This window comes from Hylobates moloch, unplaced genomic scaffold (genome assembly GCF_009828535.3).
Source record: "Hylobates moloch isolate HMO894 unplaced genomic scaffold, HMol_V3 SCAFFOLD_7, whole genome shotgun sequence".
Classification (NCBI taxonomy): Eukaryota; Metazoa; Chordata; class Mammalia; order Primates; family Hylobatidae; genus Hylobates; species Hylobates moloch.
The window spans coordinates 49,564,226-49,583,964 of NW_026652282.1; the positions used below are offsets into that span (position 1 = coordinate 49,564,226).

General features: G+C 38.3%; 1 protein-coding gene across 2 annotated transcripts in view; it reads left to right on the forward strand.

The window, feature by feature from the left end:
- Positions 1-19,739, forward strand: part of KLF8 (KLF transcription factor 8) — a 52,785-nt gene that overhangs the window by 12,391 nt on the left and 20,655 nt on the right. Inside the window, exon 2 of one of the 2 annotated variants that reach the window (XM_032757035.2) lies at positions 5,742-5,815. The exons of the other annotated variant lie outside the window; for it this stretch is intronic. Within the exon in view, the coding sequence (XP_032612926.1) occupies positions 5,742-5,815 (74 nt within the window). The remainder of the gene's footprint in view (positions 1-5,741; positions 5,816-19,739) is intronic. 2 annotated transcript variants of the gene reach the window in all.

Here is a 19,739-nt window from a genome sequence, read left to right on the forward strand (position 1 = left end):
CTCCTGCCTCAGCCTCTCCGAGTAGCTGGGACTACAGGCGCCCGCCACCACGCCCGGCTAATTTTTTTTTTTGTATTTTTAGTAGAGACAGGGTTTCACTGTGGTCTCGATCTCCTGACCTCGTGATCCACCCGCCTCGGCCTCCCAAAGTGCTGGGATTACAAGCGTGAGCCACCGCGCCCGGCCTTGCAACACTACTCTTAATTCCTCTGGAAGATGTACAATAGAATTGTCTGAAAATAAATGTGTACTCTAGTCTTTCTCAAAACCCTTAAGCATTGATTTTTATTTTTAAATAATTCAAGTACTTCTTATAGGTTAGAGGCGAAAGATGAATGATATCTGCTTAAGATCTTCCTAAGTGATTGGTTATGTTGCCCTTAAATGTGTTCATCTTTTAGCAGACAATTTTTCAGAAAGAAGGTGCTCACCAGATTTGAGGTATTAGGAAATGGTTGGGGAGCACTATAATTTGAGTCAGAGGACTAAAGTTTCAGTTCTGATTCTAGCACTTCTAAACTATGTGATCTCGGGCCTCCAAATTTATTATGTGTGAAATGGAAATTATATGAAAGCTGTGTATTTCCTTACTGTAAAGCTATGTTGATGTATATAAGACATTATTTGAATTGTCCAAATGCTGTATCCTGTCAAAGCACAAGGTCCTTTCTTAGGCCTGAGTCAGGGTTTCCAATGCTCTGCTTTCTTTTTAGTTGTAGGCTCTAATAACTCTGCTTTGCACCCCTCCTTACTTTATCTCTTCTTGTACCCCTTGTCACTTTACCTGTAGGCATTTTTCCCCTTCCAGGGTTGGCCAAAGGTTGAGATGTTTTCTTCTTAGCTAGCACCTGCTCCAGTTCCTTGGAGGCACTGTTCAGTTTTGTAAGACAAGCTGATCATTATAGGAAATGCCATTTTGGTATAATATAAACTTGGGGACATGACAAAAGTTACATAATTTTATCAAACTCCTGTAGTCACAGTACCTGGAATGTGGTTTGTGATGTCCTGCATATATGAGACATTGACCCACTGGCGATGGGACTCAATCTTCTTCCCTATTTCTTCCTCCTCTGTTTCCTTCTATAGTACCCCTGCCCTTAGGAGAAGGACCAGAAAGTCCAGCTTGTAGACACAAAGGCTTGAAGAGCCAGTCCAAGCAGAATAATGGTTATTACCTCAAGTTGGTAATTTGCATTTCTGCTGTCCTCCTGCCTGAGTGATTCACATCTCAATGGCCCAGGCCATATATACTATAATCCCCTTTTGTATATTTCCTTACCACTTCCCTGACAGCCTCTGTGCAGCTGTCTGGTCTCTCTTAGACACTTAGAGCAGAAATTTCAAGTCTAGAGAAAAGCAAGAGGCTCATAAATCCCTCTTAAAAAAAAAACCAGAGCCACCTTTAAGACCTTCTGTGGGCCTTAATTTTCTTCAGTTTTCAATTTTGCCTGGGTAAATATTTTTAAAAATTAAATTTAAAAGAGGAGGTTATATACCTTCCCAGAATCTTTCCTTATAGTCATTCCTACCAATATTTAGAATGTTGACCAGGATTACCTAATGGCTACTCCATTTGGCTGTTTTCTGGGTGAGGGCACTAACCAGAAATGGCTGAGACATTCTTAATTGTCAGCTCTCCCTCTTATACTATTTTACTAAAATATTTGTGATATAGGAGGGCCAAGAAGTATTTTTCAGGCTCCTTGATTGTTGCTATTAAAGCTTTTGAAGATGGGCAGTTATAGTTCTGGATATGGCTCTATCTTTTCTCATTTCCAAGATCATTCATTCCTTTATTCACTGGACATTAGTACATAGTGTATAGGAGATGCTCTGCTAAAAGATAGGGATACAAAAAAAGGAACAAGACTAGGTAACTATTGAAGGGCTCACCTGGTGGTGAAGGAAACAGACAGTTCCTCTTTGTGCCAGGTACTGTTGTAAATACTTGAACACATATCAACTTGATACATCCTCATAGTAACTCTGTGACCTGGTACTATTATTATTCCCATTTTACAGATGAGAAAACAGACACAAGAGGCTGGAAAAACTTTGCCCAACTTCTTACTGTTAAGAAGTCACAGAATCAGAATGTGATTCTAGGCACTCACTCCAGAGCCCACATGTTTTACTACACTTTGAGAGCAATGTGGAGTGTTGACCAGAAGGGGAAGGAAGTGACTATGAAATGATGAAGGGCTAGATTTAAGAGATGTATCTGCAGGAGAATTATTATAGCTGATAACCAACTGGCTGAAGATAGGGAGAGAGGAGTCAAAGGTGGCTGACCCCTAGGTTTTTAGACTGATAGACTGGGTTTATGGTGGTACTAGAAATTGAGATTAGAAATATAAGAGGTGGAGTAGGTTTGTGAACTCATGGGGTATAAAAGTCCTATTTGATACACGGGACAGATTCTTTGGGCCAGAGTTCAAGATTCTGATAATCAACAATAATAATAGTGGTGATAATAGCTAACTGAGAGTGTTCTATATGCCAAGATTTGTTTTAAGTGTATTTACGTGTACAGTTATTCATCACTTAATGAAGGGGATATGTTCTGCAAAATACATCCTTAGACAATTTTTACATTGTGTGAGTATCATAGAATGTACTAACATAAACCTAGGTGGTATAATCTACTACAACCTAGGCTATATGGTATAGCTTATTGCTCCTAGGCTACAAACTTCTATAGCATGTTACTGTACTGGATACTGTAGGCAATTGTAGCATAATGGTGTATATTTGTGTATCTAAACATAGAAAAGGCACATTTAAAATATGGTATAAAAGATTTTAAAATGGTGTACCTGAACACCACTTAACATGAAGGAAACTTGCAGAACTAGAAGTTGCTCTGAGTAAGTCACTTAGTGAGTAGCAAGTGAATGTTAAGGCCTAGGACATTACTGTACCTTACTTTAGACTTTTTAAACAGTGTACACTAGGCTACACTAAATTTATAAACAATTTTTTTCTTATAAATTAACCTTAGCTTACTATAACTTTTTTAGCTTAAAACACAAATCCTGTACAGCTGTACAAAAATATTTTATTTCTTTGTATTCTTATTTTATAAGCTGTTTTTTATTGTTAATTTTTTTTTTTTTGCTTTTTACAAGATTTTGTTAAAAACTAAGACACAAAGACACACATCAGCCTAGGCCTATGAAGGTCAGGATCATCAATATCACTGTCTTCTACCTTATATCTTGTCCCACTGGAAGGTCTTCAGGGGTAATAACATGCATGGAGCTGCCATCTCCTATGACAACAATACCTTCTTCTGGGATACCTCCTGAAGGACCTGACTGAGAATGTTTTATAATTAACTTCTTTTTAATAAGTAGAAGGAGTATACTCTAAAATGATGATAGAATGTATAGTGTAGTAAATACAGAAAACAATAACATAGTCATTTATTATCACTGTTAAGTATTACGTACTGTATATAATTATATTGACTGACAGCACAGTCGATTTGTTTACACCAGCATCACCACAAATACATGAGTAATGCTTTGCACTGTGACATTACAGCGGGTATGATGTCACTAGGTGATAGGAATTTTTTTAGCTCTGTTAATAATCGTATAGAATCATTGTCGTATCTATGATAACACTTGGACACAGGAAGGGGAACATCACACACCGGGGCCTGTCATGGTGTGGGGGGAGAGCGGAGGGATAGCATTAGGAGGTATACCTAATGTAAATGACGAGTTAATGGGTGCAGCACACCAACATGGCACATGGATACATATGTAACAAACCTGCACGTTGTGCACGTGTACCCTAGAACTTAAAGTATGAAAAAAAAAGAATCATTGTCGTATCTGGGGGTCATCGTTGACTGAAACGTCATTACATGGCATATGAATGTATTAACATGGAATGTTCACATTAACTCTGTGAAGGCAATACCGTGTTCCCCTCTTTTGGCAGGTGAAGAAACTGAGGTTCATAGAAGCTAATATAGCTTCTCAGAATCACTCTGCTTCCTCAACTCTGCTGTCTCTTAATCCATAGGAATCGAAGAACAGATTGGAGATGGCTCTCTTAAGTTGTACTTGCTAGAAATAATGAAGCCTGTTGAAGGTGTTGTGTGAATGCAGAGGGAGAATGGAATCTTCTCCACTCCTACGGATGTTTCTGGCAGCAACAAAGAAAGCTCTCCTAGCGTTTTGGTGCCCCCCTGTGGGCTGTATGAGAGTTACCTGACCTCACATTCTTTTTCCACCATCACACCTCCTTTTCCTGTCTTAGAAATCAGAAAAAGCTTAGCTACCCTCTACCACCTCTCACTTCATAGTTAATTACACCTCAGGCATCTTTCATGCATAAATTCTCTAATTTTCTTTCGTTCTTTTCCACCCTTTTCCAATTTCTGTACTTGAGAAAACACATTCCCTCACTCTCCTTTTCTGTCATTGTCATCAAAAACCTTCAGAAATGTGATTAAACACCTACCATGTACCAGGCAATGTTCTAGGGCCTTGGAATACATTAGTGAAAAAAACAAAGATGAAGGTATCTGCCTGCAAGGAGCTCAGATTCTATTGGAAGTCAGTTTTCTTAATTCTGGCTTCTACTATTCTTATTACTTACTACAGTTCCTCCACTAACCTGTTAAAAGATAAACTTTAGACAAATTACACTTAACAGTTTAATCAAGCAAAGAATGATTCATGAATCAGGCAGCCCCCAGAAGAAATAATAGATTCAGAGCAACTCTGGGGCTGCCATGTAGTCAGATAATATTTATGGACAGAAAATGGAAGTGAGGTACAGAAACAGCTGGATTGGTTATATCTCAGTATTTGCCTTGTTCACACACTTCAAGTTGTTGACTGCCTGTAATCGACTGAAACTCTGTGATTGACGCAATAGTAGATTACACTGTCTACACATCCACTTAGGTTATGGTTCATTATAGATGGGGAAACCTTTAGGCTGAACTTGAAATATGTGAGGAGGAAGCTTTAAGCTAACCTTAATTTAACAAACTCCACCCCCAAGTTCCATGGAAGCCTTAGGGCTCTGCAGAGGATAGTCTGAAATCTTTTAATCATAGGTGGACAAGTTGAGGCTTAGGAAAAAAAAAAAGGCCTTGCCAAAGATTATGGGATGTGAGTGCCGCACATCTAACTCCCAGAAAATCTGGTTGAGGAAGAAAGCTAGTAGGTGCTTCTAGTATGAATGACTGATGGTTTAAGGCAGCTGAATTAAGACACTAATTCCTTTTTATAAGAGGAAAAACTAAAGAGGAAAGAGAAAACTGCTTTTATTACCCCACCTGGCTTGTAGATTTAAGAGACGTAGACAGATAAAATACATCTCTAGAGATATTTGGCCTTGATGTGTAAATAAGTTCACTGGGGTAAATATACATATAGGAGCTTGGAACTCCTTCAAGCAAGAACTAGACCAGGAAGGTAGAATACTAAAAACTGTAGCTATGCTGATGTTCCTATGAAGGCAGAGCATGTTGGTGAAATAGGAAGAAACAGATTACCTGCATGCAGTTTGGTGGAGGGGAGCAGCTAATATTATTGGGGAAAAGTTAGGGCCATCTTGATGAGTAAAATAAATCAGGTTTCAATGACTTATCAGTATCTAGTAAGTACTGAAAGATAAAGGTCATAGAACACACATAACATTAATGGCATACTTATGCATATAGTGGGTTAGATTTTATTCTGAAAGTTGTCTTTTCCTTTTCTCTTTTCCAGATATGGATAAACTCATAAACAACTTGGAGGTCCAACTTAATTCAGAAGGTGGCTCAATGCAGGTATTCAAGCAGGTCAGTTATCAGGAAAATAGGGTACTAATATTGGGCCATAATAGTATTGAATACCTGGTAGTGATTGCAGAATTTAAACTCATTTTTCTTTCTATAACATGTTTGGGGATTGAGAAGAGGTGAAGGAAGACATATTTCTAGAAAGTATATGAATGCCTTGGTTTCATGTTCAGCTAGGGAGTAGATCTGGCCTAAAAGAAACAGCCTCTGGAATCAAGGCTATAAAGACAAGAGTAGACATTTAGTAGACAATAGCAACTATTTATATAGCACTGTTTCATATTTCAGATAGGATGAAGATTGAATGCATTGTCTTATTTAATCTTCACCATAATCCTGTTGAACAGTGTATTAATTAGTATTCTCCAGGGAAACAGAACCAACAGGATATGTGTGTATAGTGTATGTGTGTGTATGCATATATGTACATGGAGAGAGAGAGATTTCAAGAAATTGGCTCATTAGATTGTGGAGGCATGGCAAGTCCAAAACCCCATCGGGGTAGGCCAGCAGGCTGGAGATTCAGAAGGAGTTACAGTTTGAGTCCAAAAGCAGATTGTGAGAAGAATTCTTTCTTGCTCTGTGGAGGACAGTCTTTGTTTTACTAAGGCCTTCAACTGATTGGATGAGGACCACTCACATTATAGAGAGTAATGTGCCCTATTTAAAGTACAATGTTTTAAATGTTGGTCTCATCCAAAAAAATAGCTTCACAGAAACATCTAGAATAATGTTTGACCAAATATCTGGGCACTGTAGCCCAGCCAAGTTGTCACATAAAATTAACCATCATTATTCTTAGTTTCCCCATTTGATGGAAAATAAAACTGGCCTTGAACACTCCAAGAATTAGGATTCAAAACAGGTTATCTAGATTTTATATCCCAGGGCTCTGTGCTAGATGTTGAAGTCCCGTCTTTCTTGGGGTTGCAAATTCACTGCATGAGTGAAACTCAAATACAGTCAAAATTAACCTTGAAAATCTTTAAATCACCTATAGACTTGAGTATACAGTGTTATATATACAATACTTGTCTATTTCTTTATTTAATTCATCAGATAAAGTAGGTTACATTTAGGAATCTTTTTGTTATAATTTCAACTTTTATTTTATTTTTTGAATTTTTAAATATTTATTTATTTATTTATTTTGAGACGGAGTCTCGCTCTGTCACCCAGGATGGAGTGCAGTGGCGCAATCTCGGCTCACTGCATCCTCTGCCTTCCAGGTTCAAGCTATTCTTCTGCCTCAGCCTCCTGAGTAGCTGGGACTACAGGCACGCACCACCATGCCTGGTTAATATTTGTATTTTTAGTAGAGACGGGGTTTCACCATATTAGCCAGGCTGGTCTCGAACTCCTGACCTCAGGATCCGCCCACCTCGGCCTCCCAAAGTGCTGGGATTATAGGTGTGAGCCACCGTACCTGGCCTTATTTTTAATTTTTGTAGGTACACAGTAGGTGTATATATTTATGGGATACATTGAGATGTTTTCATACAGGCATGCAATGTGAAATAATCACATTATGGAGAATGGGGTATCCATCCCTGCAGCATTTATCCTTTGTGTTACAAACAATGCAATTACACTCTTTTAGATATTTTTAAGTGTACAATTAAGTTATTATTGACTCTAGTCACCCTATCGTGCTATCAAATAGTAGGTCTTATTTGTTATTTCCAACTTTTTTTTTTTTTTTTTTTAGATAGAGTCTCTCTCTGTTGCTCAGGCTGGAGTACAGTGGTGGCTTCTCAGCTCACTGCAACCTCCGCCTCCCAGATTCAAGCAATTCTCTTGCCTCAGCCTCCTGAGTAGCTAGGACTACAGGCACACGCCACCACGCCCAGCTAATTTTTTGTATTTTTAGTAGAGACAGGGTTTCACCATGTTGGCCAGGCTGGTCTCAAAATCCTGACCTTGGGTGATCTGCCCACGTCGGCCTCCCAAAATGCTGGGGATTACAGGAGAGAGCCACTGCACCCAGACAATTTCTAACTATTTTTTCGTACACATTCACCACAACCACCTCCTCCTCAACACCCCACTGCCCTTCCCAGCCTCTGGTAACCATCCTTCTACTCTCTGTGTCCATGAGTTCAATGGTTTCAATTTTTAGATCCCACAGATAAATAAGAACATGTGATATTTGTCTTTCTATACCTGACTTATTTCACTGAACATAATAATCTCCAGTTCCATCCATGTTATTGCAAATGACAGGATCTCATTCTTTTTATGGCTAAATAGTACTCCGTTGTGTATCTGTACCACAGTTTCTTTATCCATTCATCTGTTGATGAATACTTAGGTTGCTTCCAAATCTTAGCTATTGTAAATAGTGCTGCAACAAACATGGAAGTGCAGATATCTCTTTGATATACTGATTTCCTTTCTTTTGGGTATATACCCAGCAGTGGGATTGCTGGATCATATAGTAGCTCAATTTTCAATTTTTTTGAGGAACCTCCAAACTGTTCTCCATAGCGGCTGTGCTAATTTACATTCCCACCAACAGTGCACAAGTGTTTTCTTTTCTCCACATCCTCACCAGCATTTATTATTGCCTCTCTGTTGGATAAAAGCCATTTTAAATATCTCATTGTAGTTTTGATTTGCATTTCTCTGATGATCACCGATGTTGAGCACCTTTTCATATACCTGTTTGCCATTTGTATGTCTTCTTTTGAGAAATGTCTATTCAAATGTTTTACCCATTTTTAAATTGAATTATTAGACTTTTTTCTATTGAGTTGTTTGAGCTCATTATATATTCTGATGATTAATCTGTTGTCAGATGGGTAGTTTACAAGTATTTTCTCCCAATCTATGGGTTGTCTCTTCACTTTGTTGATTGAATCCTTTGCTTTGCAGAAGCTTTTTAATTGATGTGATCCCATTTGTTCCTGTTTGCTTTGGTTACCTATGTTTGCGGGGTATTGGTCAAGAAATTTTTGCCCAGACCAATGTCCTGGAGATTTTCCCAAATATTTTCTGCAGCAGTTTCATAGTTTGAGGTCTTAGATTTAACTCTTTAATCCATTTTAATTTAATTTTTTTATATGGTTAGAGATAGGGTTCTGGTTTCATTGTTCTGCATATGGATATCCAGTTTTCCCAGCACCATTTATTGAAGAGACTGCGCGTTCCCCTATGTATGTTCCTGGCACCTTTGTAAAAAATGAATTCTTTGTAGATGTATGGATTTATTTCTGGATTCTCTATTTTGTTCCACTGCGCTATATGTTTGTTTTCATGCCAATACAATGCCATTTTGGTTACTATAGCTCTGTAGTATAACTTGAAGTCAGGTAATGTGATTCCTTCAGTTTTGTTCTTTTTGCTTAGGATAACTGGCTATTCTCGGTATTTGTGGTTTGATATAAATTTTCGGATTTTGTTTTTCCTTTTTTGTAGATAATGTCTTTTTTTCTTTCTTTTTTTTTTGAGATGTCTCACTATGCTGCCCAGGCCAGAGTGCAGTGGCACAATCTCGGCTCATTGCAACCTTCACCTCCTGGCTTCCAGCAATTCTTGTGCCTCAGCCTCCCAAGTAGCAGGGACTATGGGCATGTGCCACCATAGCCCAGCTAGTTTTTTTTTTTTTTTGGGTAGAGATGGGGTTTCACCATGTTAACCAGACTGGTCCTGAACTCCTAACCTCAAGTGATCCACCCACCTTGGCCTCCCAAAGTGTTGAGATTACAGACATGAGCCACTGCGCCCAGACAAGAATGTCATTGGTATTTTGATAGGGATTTTATTGAATCTGTATTGTGTTTTAGGTAGTATTGAAGCAGGCTATTTCCCTGACCCTTTTGTGGGTGGGAACTGGAGTGCACTGGTGCTGGACCTAGCTGGTGCTTTGGCACTAGCAGGGGCGAATTCCACTCAGTTAAACCTGCTGTGTTCCACCCCTTGTGGGAGGGGAAGCACAGGTCAGTGGGTGCAGGAGCCGGGGTGAGTGCCTTTGGGCACCGGCAGGAGCAAAACTCTATGCGCACCCCACAGCAGAGTCTGGGGGGAGCGGTGCCTGTGACCCCTGAAGCCCCAGAAGGAGTGTTACGGTGCCCTTTTAACTTTGCTGTCTGCAGATGGCTTAAGCATTAACAGCTCACCAGAGGGTCAGTGTGACAGCCTTTTGCACCCACACTCAAGTTCTTGTCTGGCATCCAGGAGGAATGAGGTTACACAATGAATCAAAGGTGGTTAATGTGGGGGATTTTATTGCTGATCAAAGTGGCTATCAGTGGGAGGGGGAGCTGAAAAGGGGATGGAGTGGGAAGGTAATCTTCCCCTGGATTCCAACTGTCCCCATCTGGACTCCTCTCCAAAGCTATGCCATCAAGCTGTCCCTCTGAAGTCAAGCCACTTCTCTCCAACATCCGACTATAATCAACGTTCAGCTGTTTCTCCTCTTTCTGCCAGCTGAGCCTGGGTTTTTATGGGCACAGGATAGGGGGCAGGGTCAGCCATGGGTGGTTTTGGAAAAGGCAACATTCAAGCAGGAAAACGGATATATAAGTTCTCACTTTGGACCGTGTTTCCAGGCTTCAGGGTGGGGCCCTCACCAGGGACCTGCCCACTTCTGCCTAGAATTTCCCTGCCTCCTGTCCCTGTCAGTATGGACATTTCAACAATATTGATTCTTCCAATCCATGAGTATAGAATATTTTTCCATTTTTTGATGTCCTCTTCAATTTCTTTCATCAGTGTTTTATAGTTTTCATTGTAGACATCTCCCACTTCTTTGGTTAATTTGTAGGTATTTAATTTTATGTGTGGCTATTGTAAACAGGTTTACTTTTTTATTTCTTTTTCAGATTGTTCACTGTTGGCATAAAGATGCTACTGATTTGATTAGTTTGATTTTCTATACTGCAACTTTACTGAATTTGTTTATCCGTTCTAATAGTTTTTTCTGGAGTTTTTAGGTTTTTCCAAATATAGGATCATATCATCTGCAAACAAAAATAATTTGACTTCTTTTTTTCCAATTTGAATGCCATTTATATCTTTCTCTTTTCTGATGGCTCTAGCCAGGACTTCCAATACTATGTGGAGTAACAGTGTTGACAATGGGCATCCTTGACATGTGCCAGGTCTTAGAGGAAAGGCTTTCAGTTTTTCCCCATTCGATATGATACTAGCTGTGGGTCTGTTTTATATGGCTTTTATTATGCTGAGGTGTTACTTGTATCCCCAGTTTTTTGAAGGGATGTTGAATTTTATCAAATGCTTTTTCAGCATCAGTTGAAATAATCATGGTTTTTAATCCTTCATTCTGTTGATATTATGTATCACATTGATTGATTTGTGTATGTTGAACTGTCTTTGCACCCAGGGATCCCACTTGGTCAGGATGAAGGATCTTTCTAATGTATTGTTGAATTCGGTTTGCCAGTAGCTTGTTGAGGATTTTTGCATCAGTATTCATCAGAGATATTGGCCTGTAATTTTCTTTTTTTGATGTGTCTTTGTCTGGTTTCGGTATCAGGGTAACACTGGCCTTGTAGAATGAGTTTGGAAATAGTCCCTCCTCTATTTTTCAGAATAGTTTCAGTAGAATTGGTATGAACTCTTCTTTAAATGTCTGATAGAATTCAGCTGTGAAGCCATCAGGTCCTGGGCTTTTCTTTACTAGAAGACTTTTTATTATGGCTTCAATCTCATTACTTGTTATTGGTCTGTTCATGTTTTGGATTTCATGGTTCACTCTTGGTAGGTTATATGTGTCTAGGAATTTGTCCATTTTTTTCTAGATTTTTCAATTCATTGATGTATAATTGGTCATAGTGGCCACTAATGATCCTTTGAATTTCTGCAATATCAGTTGTAATGTCTCCTTTTTCATTTCTGATATTATTTATTTGGATCTTCGCTCTTTTTTTCTCATTAGCCTGGCCAAAGGTTTGTCAATTTTGTTTAACTTTTCAAAAAACAACTTTTTGTTTCACTGATCTTTTGTATTATTTCAAATTCTTTTAATTCTCTCATCTTTGTTATTTCTTCTACTAATTTTGGGTTTGGTTTGTTCTTGCTTCTCTATTTTTTTCCAAAAGAATATGCAGGTATCATTCCTTTTCTAGGTCTTTAAGATGAATTATTAGATTGTCTATTTGAAGTTTTTTCTGTCTTCTGATATAGGCACTTATAGCTATAAAACTTCCCTCTTATGACTGCTTTTGCCATATTCCATAGGTTTCGATATGTTGTTTTCCATTATCATTTGTTTCAAGAAATTTTTCAATTTTCTTCTTAATTTCTTCATTGACTCACTGGTCATTCAGGAGCAATTTTTGTTGTTGTTGTTGTTTTTTGTTTGTTTGTTTGAGACGGAGTTTCACTGTTTTGTTGCCCAGGCTGGAGTGAAACGGTGTGATCTCAGCTCACTGCAACTTCTGCTTCCTGAGTTCAAGTGGTTTTCCTGCCTCAGGCTCCCGAATAGCTGGGATTACAGGAATGCGTCACCACACCTGGCTAATTTTGTATTTTTAGTAGAGACGGGGTTTCTCCGTGTTGGTCAGGCTGGTCTCGAACTCCCAACCTCAGGTGATCTGTCCACTTTGGCCTCCCAAAGTGCTGGGATTACAGGCGTGAGCCACTACGCCTGGCAGGAGCATATTTTTTAATTTCCCTAATTAAATTAAAGTTTAATAATATTATTAAACATTAATAAATTAATGTTTTATAACACTAGTGGTGTATGGTGTTTGTATAGTTTACTAAATTCCTCTTGTTATTAATTTCTAGTTTTATTCTATTGTGGTCAGAGAAGATGCTTGATGTTATTTTAGGTTTTCTGAGTGTCTTAAGATGTGTTTTGTCACCTAACATATAGTCTGTCAGTGAGAACGATCCTTGTGCTGGGGAAAATCATGTGTATTCTTCAGCCATTGGATGAAATGTTCTGTAAATATATATCGGATCCATTTGGTCTATAGTGCAGATTAAGTCTGATGTTTCTTTGTTGAGTGTCTTCAACTTTTATTTTAGATTCAGGGGATACATGTGCAGGTTTGTTACATGGGTATATTGTGTGATGCCAAGGTTTGGGATATAGATGATCTTGTCACCGTGGTAGTGAGCATAGTATTGAATGGTTTTTCAACCCTTGTTCTCCTCTCTCCCTCCTCCTTCTAGTAGTACCCAGTGTCTATTTTTGCCATCTTTATGTCCATGAGTACCCAATGTTTAACTCTCATAAATAAGAACACGCAGTATTTGGTTTTCTGTTCCTGCATTAATTCCTTTAGGAGAATAGCCTCTAGCTGTATCCATATTGCTGCAAAAGAAATGATTTTGTTCTTATTTATGTCTACATAGTATTCCATGGTATATCTTTACCACATTTTCTTGATCCATTCCACTATCGATGGGCGCCTACGTTGATTTCATGTCTTTGGTATTGTGAATAATGCTGTGATGAACATATAAGTGCAGGTATATTTTTGGTAGAATGATTTATTTTCTTTTGTATATATACCTAGTAATAAGATTGTTGGGTCAAATGGTAGTTCTGTATTAAGTTCCTTGAGAAATCTAGGGGTCAGTTTTAAAAATTGTTCTCAATCATTGTTTGGCCCATGGTGTATACATGAATTTGTTTAAGTTACATATGCATGTGGATGAGAATGCTTTGTACTGTTTTAATGATATTTAGCCCTATTTGATGTCCCATTTACCTTAATCGTAGCTTTTGCATTTAGGAATTATTAGCACATCAAAACTTGCTAATTGTTGGAAAACTTCTGCCTGTTGCTAGAGCTTACTGATAGTTAATACCAAGAGGAAGCTGAGTATAAGTAGTATTAGACAAAAATCTATTGTACTTGTAATAAAAAATACTCTATGAAATGTCGTTGAGCATGCATAGCTACCTTTGTTGTTGTTGTTGTTGTTGTTGTTGTTGTTGTTTTGAGATGGAGTCTCGCTCTGTCACCCAGGCTTGAGTGCAGTGGTGTGATCTCGGTTCACTGCAAGCTCCGCCTCCTGTGTTCATGCCATTCTCCTGCCTCAGCCTCCCAATTAGCTGGGACCACAGGCGCCCGCCACCACACCCGGCTAATTTTGTTTTGTATTTTTAGTAGAGACAGGGTTTCACCGTGTTAGCCAGGATGGTCTCGATCTCCTGACCTCGTGATCTGCCCGCCTCAGCCTCCTAAAGTGCTGGGATTACAGGTGTGAGCCACCGCGCCTGGCCAAAGCTACCTTATTTTGAAATCTCATTGTACCTAAGTATAATTCTAGACATGTTTTTCTATGCATTCTTTAGGTATACTGAACTTCCAGAATTTGGAGGCACTTTGAAATTGGTTCAATGTGTAGAAAAGTCTGGATAGTAAGGGATCTAAGCACTTTTTTTGTTTGTTTCTTGGCATTTCCAGGATATCTTATTTTTAGAAAAGCTAGAGTGCTTGTGATACATGGCCACAGCACACTGGCCATGTCTCAGGTGACAAGGGCCAGGAGTCTGTGTTCTATAACTACACAATGCTGGCATCATTCTAGTGTGGAGAAGCCTCCTGGTTTGATTCATTATAGGATTTGTTTATGTCAAAAGTTATGACTAGTGGATGGGTGTGTAGCTCAGGGCACACATGCTTCTCTCCCTTCTCTAAATTTCTGTATCAACATACCATACAGTGAAAGAGCACTTGGTTGTCACCTGCCCTTTATTTTTCGTTTCTGATTACTTCCTACAAGTGGGATGTCTTGGTCAAAATGTATGAGCAGTGTTAGGGTTAAATTTTATCATACATGTCTCTCCTTTACCCTAATTTAATATTGTTAATATTTGGCACATATTTTCACACAGCCTAATTCTCTCTCTCCCCCCATTTTATTACTATTGTAAGTTACATCAAGAAACCTCACCCCTAAATTATCCTGCGTGCATCACCTACAAATAATGACATTGTCCTACATAATTACATCAGCACTGTCAGGCCCAAGAAAATGAACAATATTTCGTTGATACTATCTAATTGGCTCATACATTTCTTTTTTTGCCTTCTCTATTTTTAAAGCTGGGCTGCATTCTCAGGGTTCATACATTTCTGTGCCACTTTTCCCCACACTGGTTTTTCTACATGGATTGTGCCTCACCAAACTCTTTACTTTTCTTAGGGCTCAAATTCCAATTCTACCTCTTCCATGAAACATACACAGAAAACCCCAACTGTCACGAATCTCTAGTGAACTCATGCTCCTGGAACACTAAATTATCTGTATTAGTCACTAATGTGGTACCTGTTCTGTATTGTCAACTGCTTTATGTAAATATCTCTTGTCTCCCCAGTAATATTTTTTGTCTCCCAAACTTCAATTATTTACTTACCACTTTCACGATTTTTGCCACATCTTTGCTATCAATATTATTCACATACTTTAAAATTATTTAAATAAATAAATAAATCTATATTAGTTTTGTTCTAAGCTATCTGGAGAATTCTCAGTTTGATGTGAGGTATTACCTTCCTAGAATTGCTGAAACAAACTACCACAAACTAGGTGGGTTAAAACAAGAGAAATGTGTTCTCTCACAGTTCTAGAGGCCAGAAATCTGAAATCAAGTTATTGTCAGGGTCATGCTGCCTCTGAAGGCTTTAGTGAAGAATCTTTTCTTTGCCTCTTCCAGCTTCTGGTACATATAGGTGTTCTTTGGCTTGTAGCCCCATCACTCCACTGTCAGCCTGCATCTTCACATTACCTTCTCCTCTGTGTCTCTGTGTGTTATTCCTCTGTATGTCTCTTATAAGGACACTAGTCATAGAATTTGGGGCCCACCCAGATAATCCAGCAGGATCTCTTCAAGATCTTTAATTACATCTACAAAGATACTTTTTCCAAAAAGACTCTGGGAATTGAGGTGTGGACGGGTGTTTTTGAGGGTCACCATTCATCCCACTACAATGTGTTATATATATTTTCCAATGTATGGTACAATAGAGTAAGCATAAATATTAAAATAAAATAACTTCATCCATGTATTACCCAAAAACAACCTTAGATTCTTTGAGAAACAAAAACTGATTTAGTATTTTTCACATTTTCTATAGTTTTGTGCTAGGTACTAAGCAAATACCTAGTGAACAAATATATGCATACATATACATATATACATACATTTGTACATTTATGATCTCATTTTGCCTGATTGTGGCTACTACTATCCCAATCTCTTCAAATTGCCGGGTTTGTTAGATTAAGTCCAGGTTTCTAATAATACCCATCTCCATCCACCTCTCCATTTTCTAATACCCAAACACATAATGCTGTTATTGGAAAAAGACTTAAGTTTTAGAAGGTTAAACAGACTTTTTGACCTAAACAATGAATGTGTACAATACATGTGTGCATATGTATCCAGGCATAAAACTAATTGTTTTAACCCAGAGCAAAGCTGGAAGGTACCTGTTTACAAAAACAGGTTTCCTCTTTCTGTTTGGGAGGAGCCTAGGCTTTATCGTGTTTCTATAACATCCGTTCTTCTCTTTCCACCTACTGTGCTGTCTATGGTATTTTGTTCTTCATTTCTAATCTTACATTACCACTTTCAAGCTCCACATCAGAGCTGTTTCAAATACATGAAAAATGGAAACTTTGTAACAGTTGATTCCACTGATTCTCAGGGCCTCTCTACCTATCTTAATCAAATGCTTAAATATTTGTGAAATTAACCAACTTTTCTCAGAGTTTATTTCTAGAATTGAGAGGAGTGTTTCCTAAGAACCGAAAGGGTCTCATCTTTAGTAATATATGAATAAATAACTCTTTTTATATTTTTTTGTCCACTCAAATTGGCTTAAGGAAACCTGATAAGGATTCTGGGTATTTGAGGAGTGGCACTGTGGAAATTAAAGCTTGTCTTCAAACCACTCCTAAGTTTCTTTGTTTTCTTTCATGTACAACCTTCTTCATAGATTCAGAAATCTGGGAATTCAGGATAAAGTCTTAAAATAGCAAATGGGGAAAGTAGCTATTCTCTTTGATAGTGATTGACTAGAGAATACTTAAAAACTGAAGCCATCACACCACGCTAAAGATGAAGAAAGATTACTTTAAAAGAAAAATCTGATGACAGAACAATCCTCAGATGAGCTTTCAAAGCTGAAGTGATTATATTCAATGAAGCATGAAATAGGTACCCATCCCGAGTCATCTTAGTGAGGATTCTTAAAATCACCAAAATTCTAGGGACAAAAACTCACTCAATCAAGACTTGAAGGTCTTCTTCAGAACCTTCAAGCATAATATGCTATCTATAAAGATAAGGTAAAGCAAATAGTGTGTTGGGTTTTTTTTTAACCATAGGGAGGGTTATATTCAAAATACGGAATAAGTTAGACTATATAACAATATTTTTATTAAAATTATTTTGATCATATTGAAAAAAGAATCCTCAGTGCACACAAACAAAACTTATTCACCCTGATAGTGTGTAGATATGGAATGCTTGTCTTTAAGCCACAAAGGAAGGAACAGTAAGGTCAACCTTGAGATCTACTTTTGAGAACAGTCTGTTTTCTCGAGAAAGCTTGCGTTCAGAAGACAATATTTACACCCAGAAAATACTTGCTACAAGATAGATTCACTTAGACATAAGAGGCATGCTTGGAAGTGATATGTACAGAAAAAAGTATGTGATGCTATGCTTTGAGGAAGTTACTATTAAGAAACTAAAACCCAAACAACTGCCCTTCCAACATTTCTCTCAAAGCGTTTTGATGGCAGGAGAGAAGTAATGATTGTAGCCCTGCTGCAGACAGGGTTTGGTTAAGAATTGGCAAACCACAAAATAGGTTTAGTCTATAAAAGGACAACTAATGATGGCCTGTTGGAGCAGGACCCTGTAACACTGTATCTCATCAAGGCAATAAGAATAGACTATCAGTTCTTCAGTTTCTCTGCTTTCATCAATCAAGTTCCATTTTAGATGTTCCTACGTAATGTTTTTCAATAAAATGTATACCTGCAGATCAAGTATCAGCTAAGCACAAGGCCTTGAGCTAGTAACATTTTTGTAGGCAGCCCTCATCTCACTGAAATGGCCTTTTTTTGCCAAAAGAGAGTAAAAGTTGCCAAAGTAGTGTTTATTTTATAGTTAGGGTTCAAAGCTTCAGCTTTTTCAGGTTTCTTAGTCCAAAAAGTCCCTAAAATTTAGTTAAATCTTTTCTTAATTTCAGTGGCAAGTTGTGTTTATTTTTACACCTGCACCCACAACTATATTCTTACAGAAAATGGTATTACAGTGAATTATTATTATTATTTTTTGCGACAAAGTCTCATTCTGTTGCCCAGGCTGGAGTGCAGTGACAATTCTCCTGCCTCAGCCTCCCGAGTAACTGGGACTACAGGTGCATGCTACCACACCTGGCTAATTTTTGCATTTTTAGTAGAGATGGGGTTTTACCATGTTGGCCAGGCTGGTCTGGAAATCCTGACCTCAAGTGATCCACCTGCCTTGGCCTCCCAAAGTGCTGGAATTACAGGCATGAGCCACCGTGCCTGCCCTACACTGAACCTCTTCTTATGCTTTCTATTGTAACTCTATTTCTCACTGTTATTGACAGCAGTGATAGACTATGGAAAGAGATAATATTTTTTCTTTTGAAGATTCCTTGGATTCTATCTTTTTAATCTGGGAATGGAGCTACTCAAGTGAAGAGATATGTGGGAAATGTAGGAAAAATAAGAGCTTAAGTTGATTTGGGGGATTCTGAGAACAGGGGAGTTTTATGTTCAGCAGAGCCAATCTTGACAACTTCCTCTCCTTGTCAACAGGATTCTACTCCCCCCTTATCTGGATGGGTCAAATCCACCCATGAGGGATGGGTTACATTCGCAGTATGTGAAACAGTGGGACAAATCACAGAAATCATGTCCTGGAGGAGCAGATTGAAGCAATGTTTGGACCACAAACAAGGGCTGAGTTGGGATAGGGGCTTGCAAATCAAGAAACCAAGAGTGTTGTAGCATAAAAGAAGGGAAAAGAAGATGGCAGTCTGGCTAAATTCTGGAGACAAAGCACGGATGGGTTTTTGGTGCCGTTACTCATTCCCAGCCTGCTCTGAGTGTTGTTGTCATATGTTTTTGACACAGAGTCCTGCTCTGTCACCCAAACTGGAGTGCAGTGGTGTGATTATAGCTCACTGCAGCGCTCTGAGGGTTTTTAAAATAAAGTCAGAGCAAGAAGACACTGCCTCCCCTGCCACTTATTACTCCTTGAATTCAGACCCTTATTATCTCTCACTTAAATTTTAAAAAATCATAAGCATAACATAATTATCACACCTTAAAATTAACAATAATTCATTAATATTGTCTAATATCCAGTCAATACTCAAATATTTTTACATGTCTCATCGAGATTTTTCCACTTGCTTTCTTTTGAATGTCTTTGAATCTAGTTTTATTCCTCTTTCAATCAATCTTCATTAAGAAGCTAGTTAAATCTCACAGAAATAGTTCTTCCCTTGTTATTCCTCTCTTCCAAACAATTATCTTCTATCACCCAACCTTTCATTGAACTCTACCTTTCCTCATCTTCCAAATATACAAAACTAAAAGTGGTTATGTTTTATATAAAGGATGTATTCCTTAACATTTTTCATAATTTAAAACTCCCATAATTCAAGTATCATGCTGATAGATAATGGAGGCTTGTTTGTTTACTGGCTAAAGAGGTACCACTATCTCCAAAATCATCTTCAAGATCCAGAGTGTTGCTTGGCAGTGGCATACACAGTTCGTTATATCCTTGACCTTTGAATTCATGGAATTCTTAGAAAGTTTTTAATGGCCGGGCGCGGTGGCTCACGCTTGTAATCCCAGCACTTTGGGAGGCCGAGGCGGGCGGATCACGAGGTCAGGAGATCGAGACCACGGTGAAACGCCGTCTCTACTAAAAATACAAAAAATT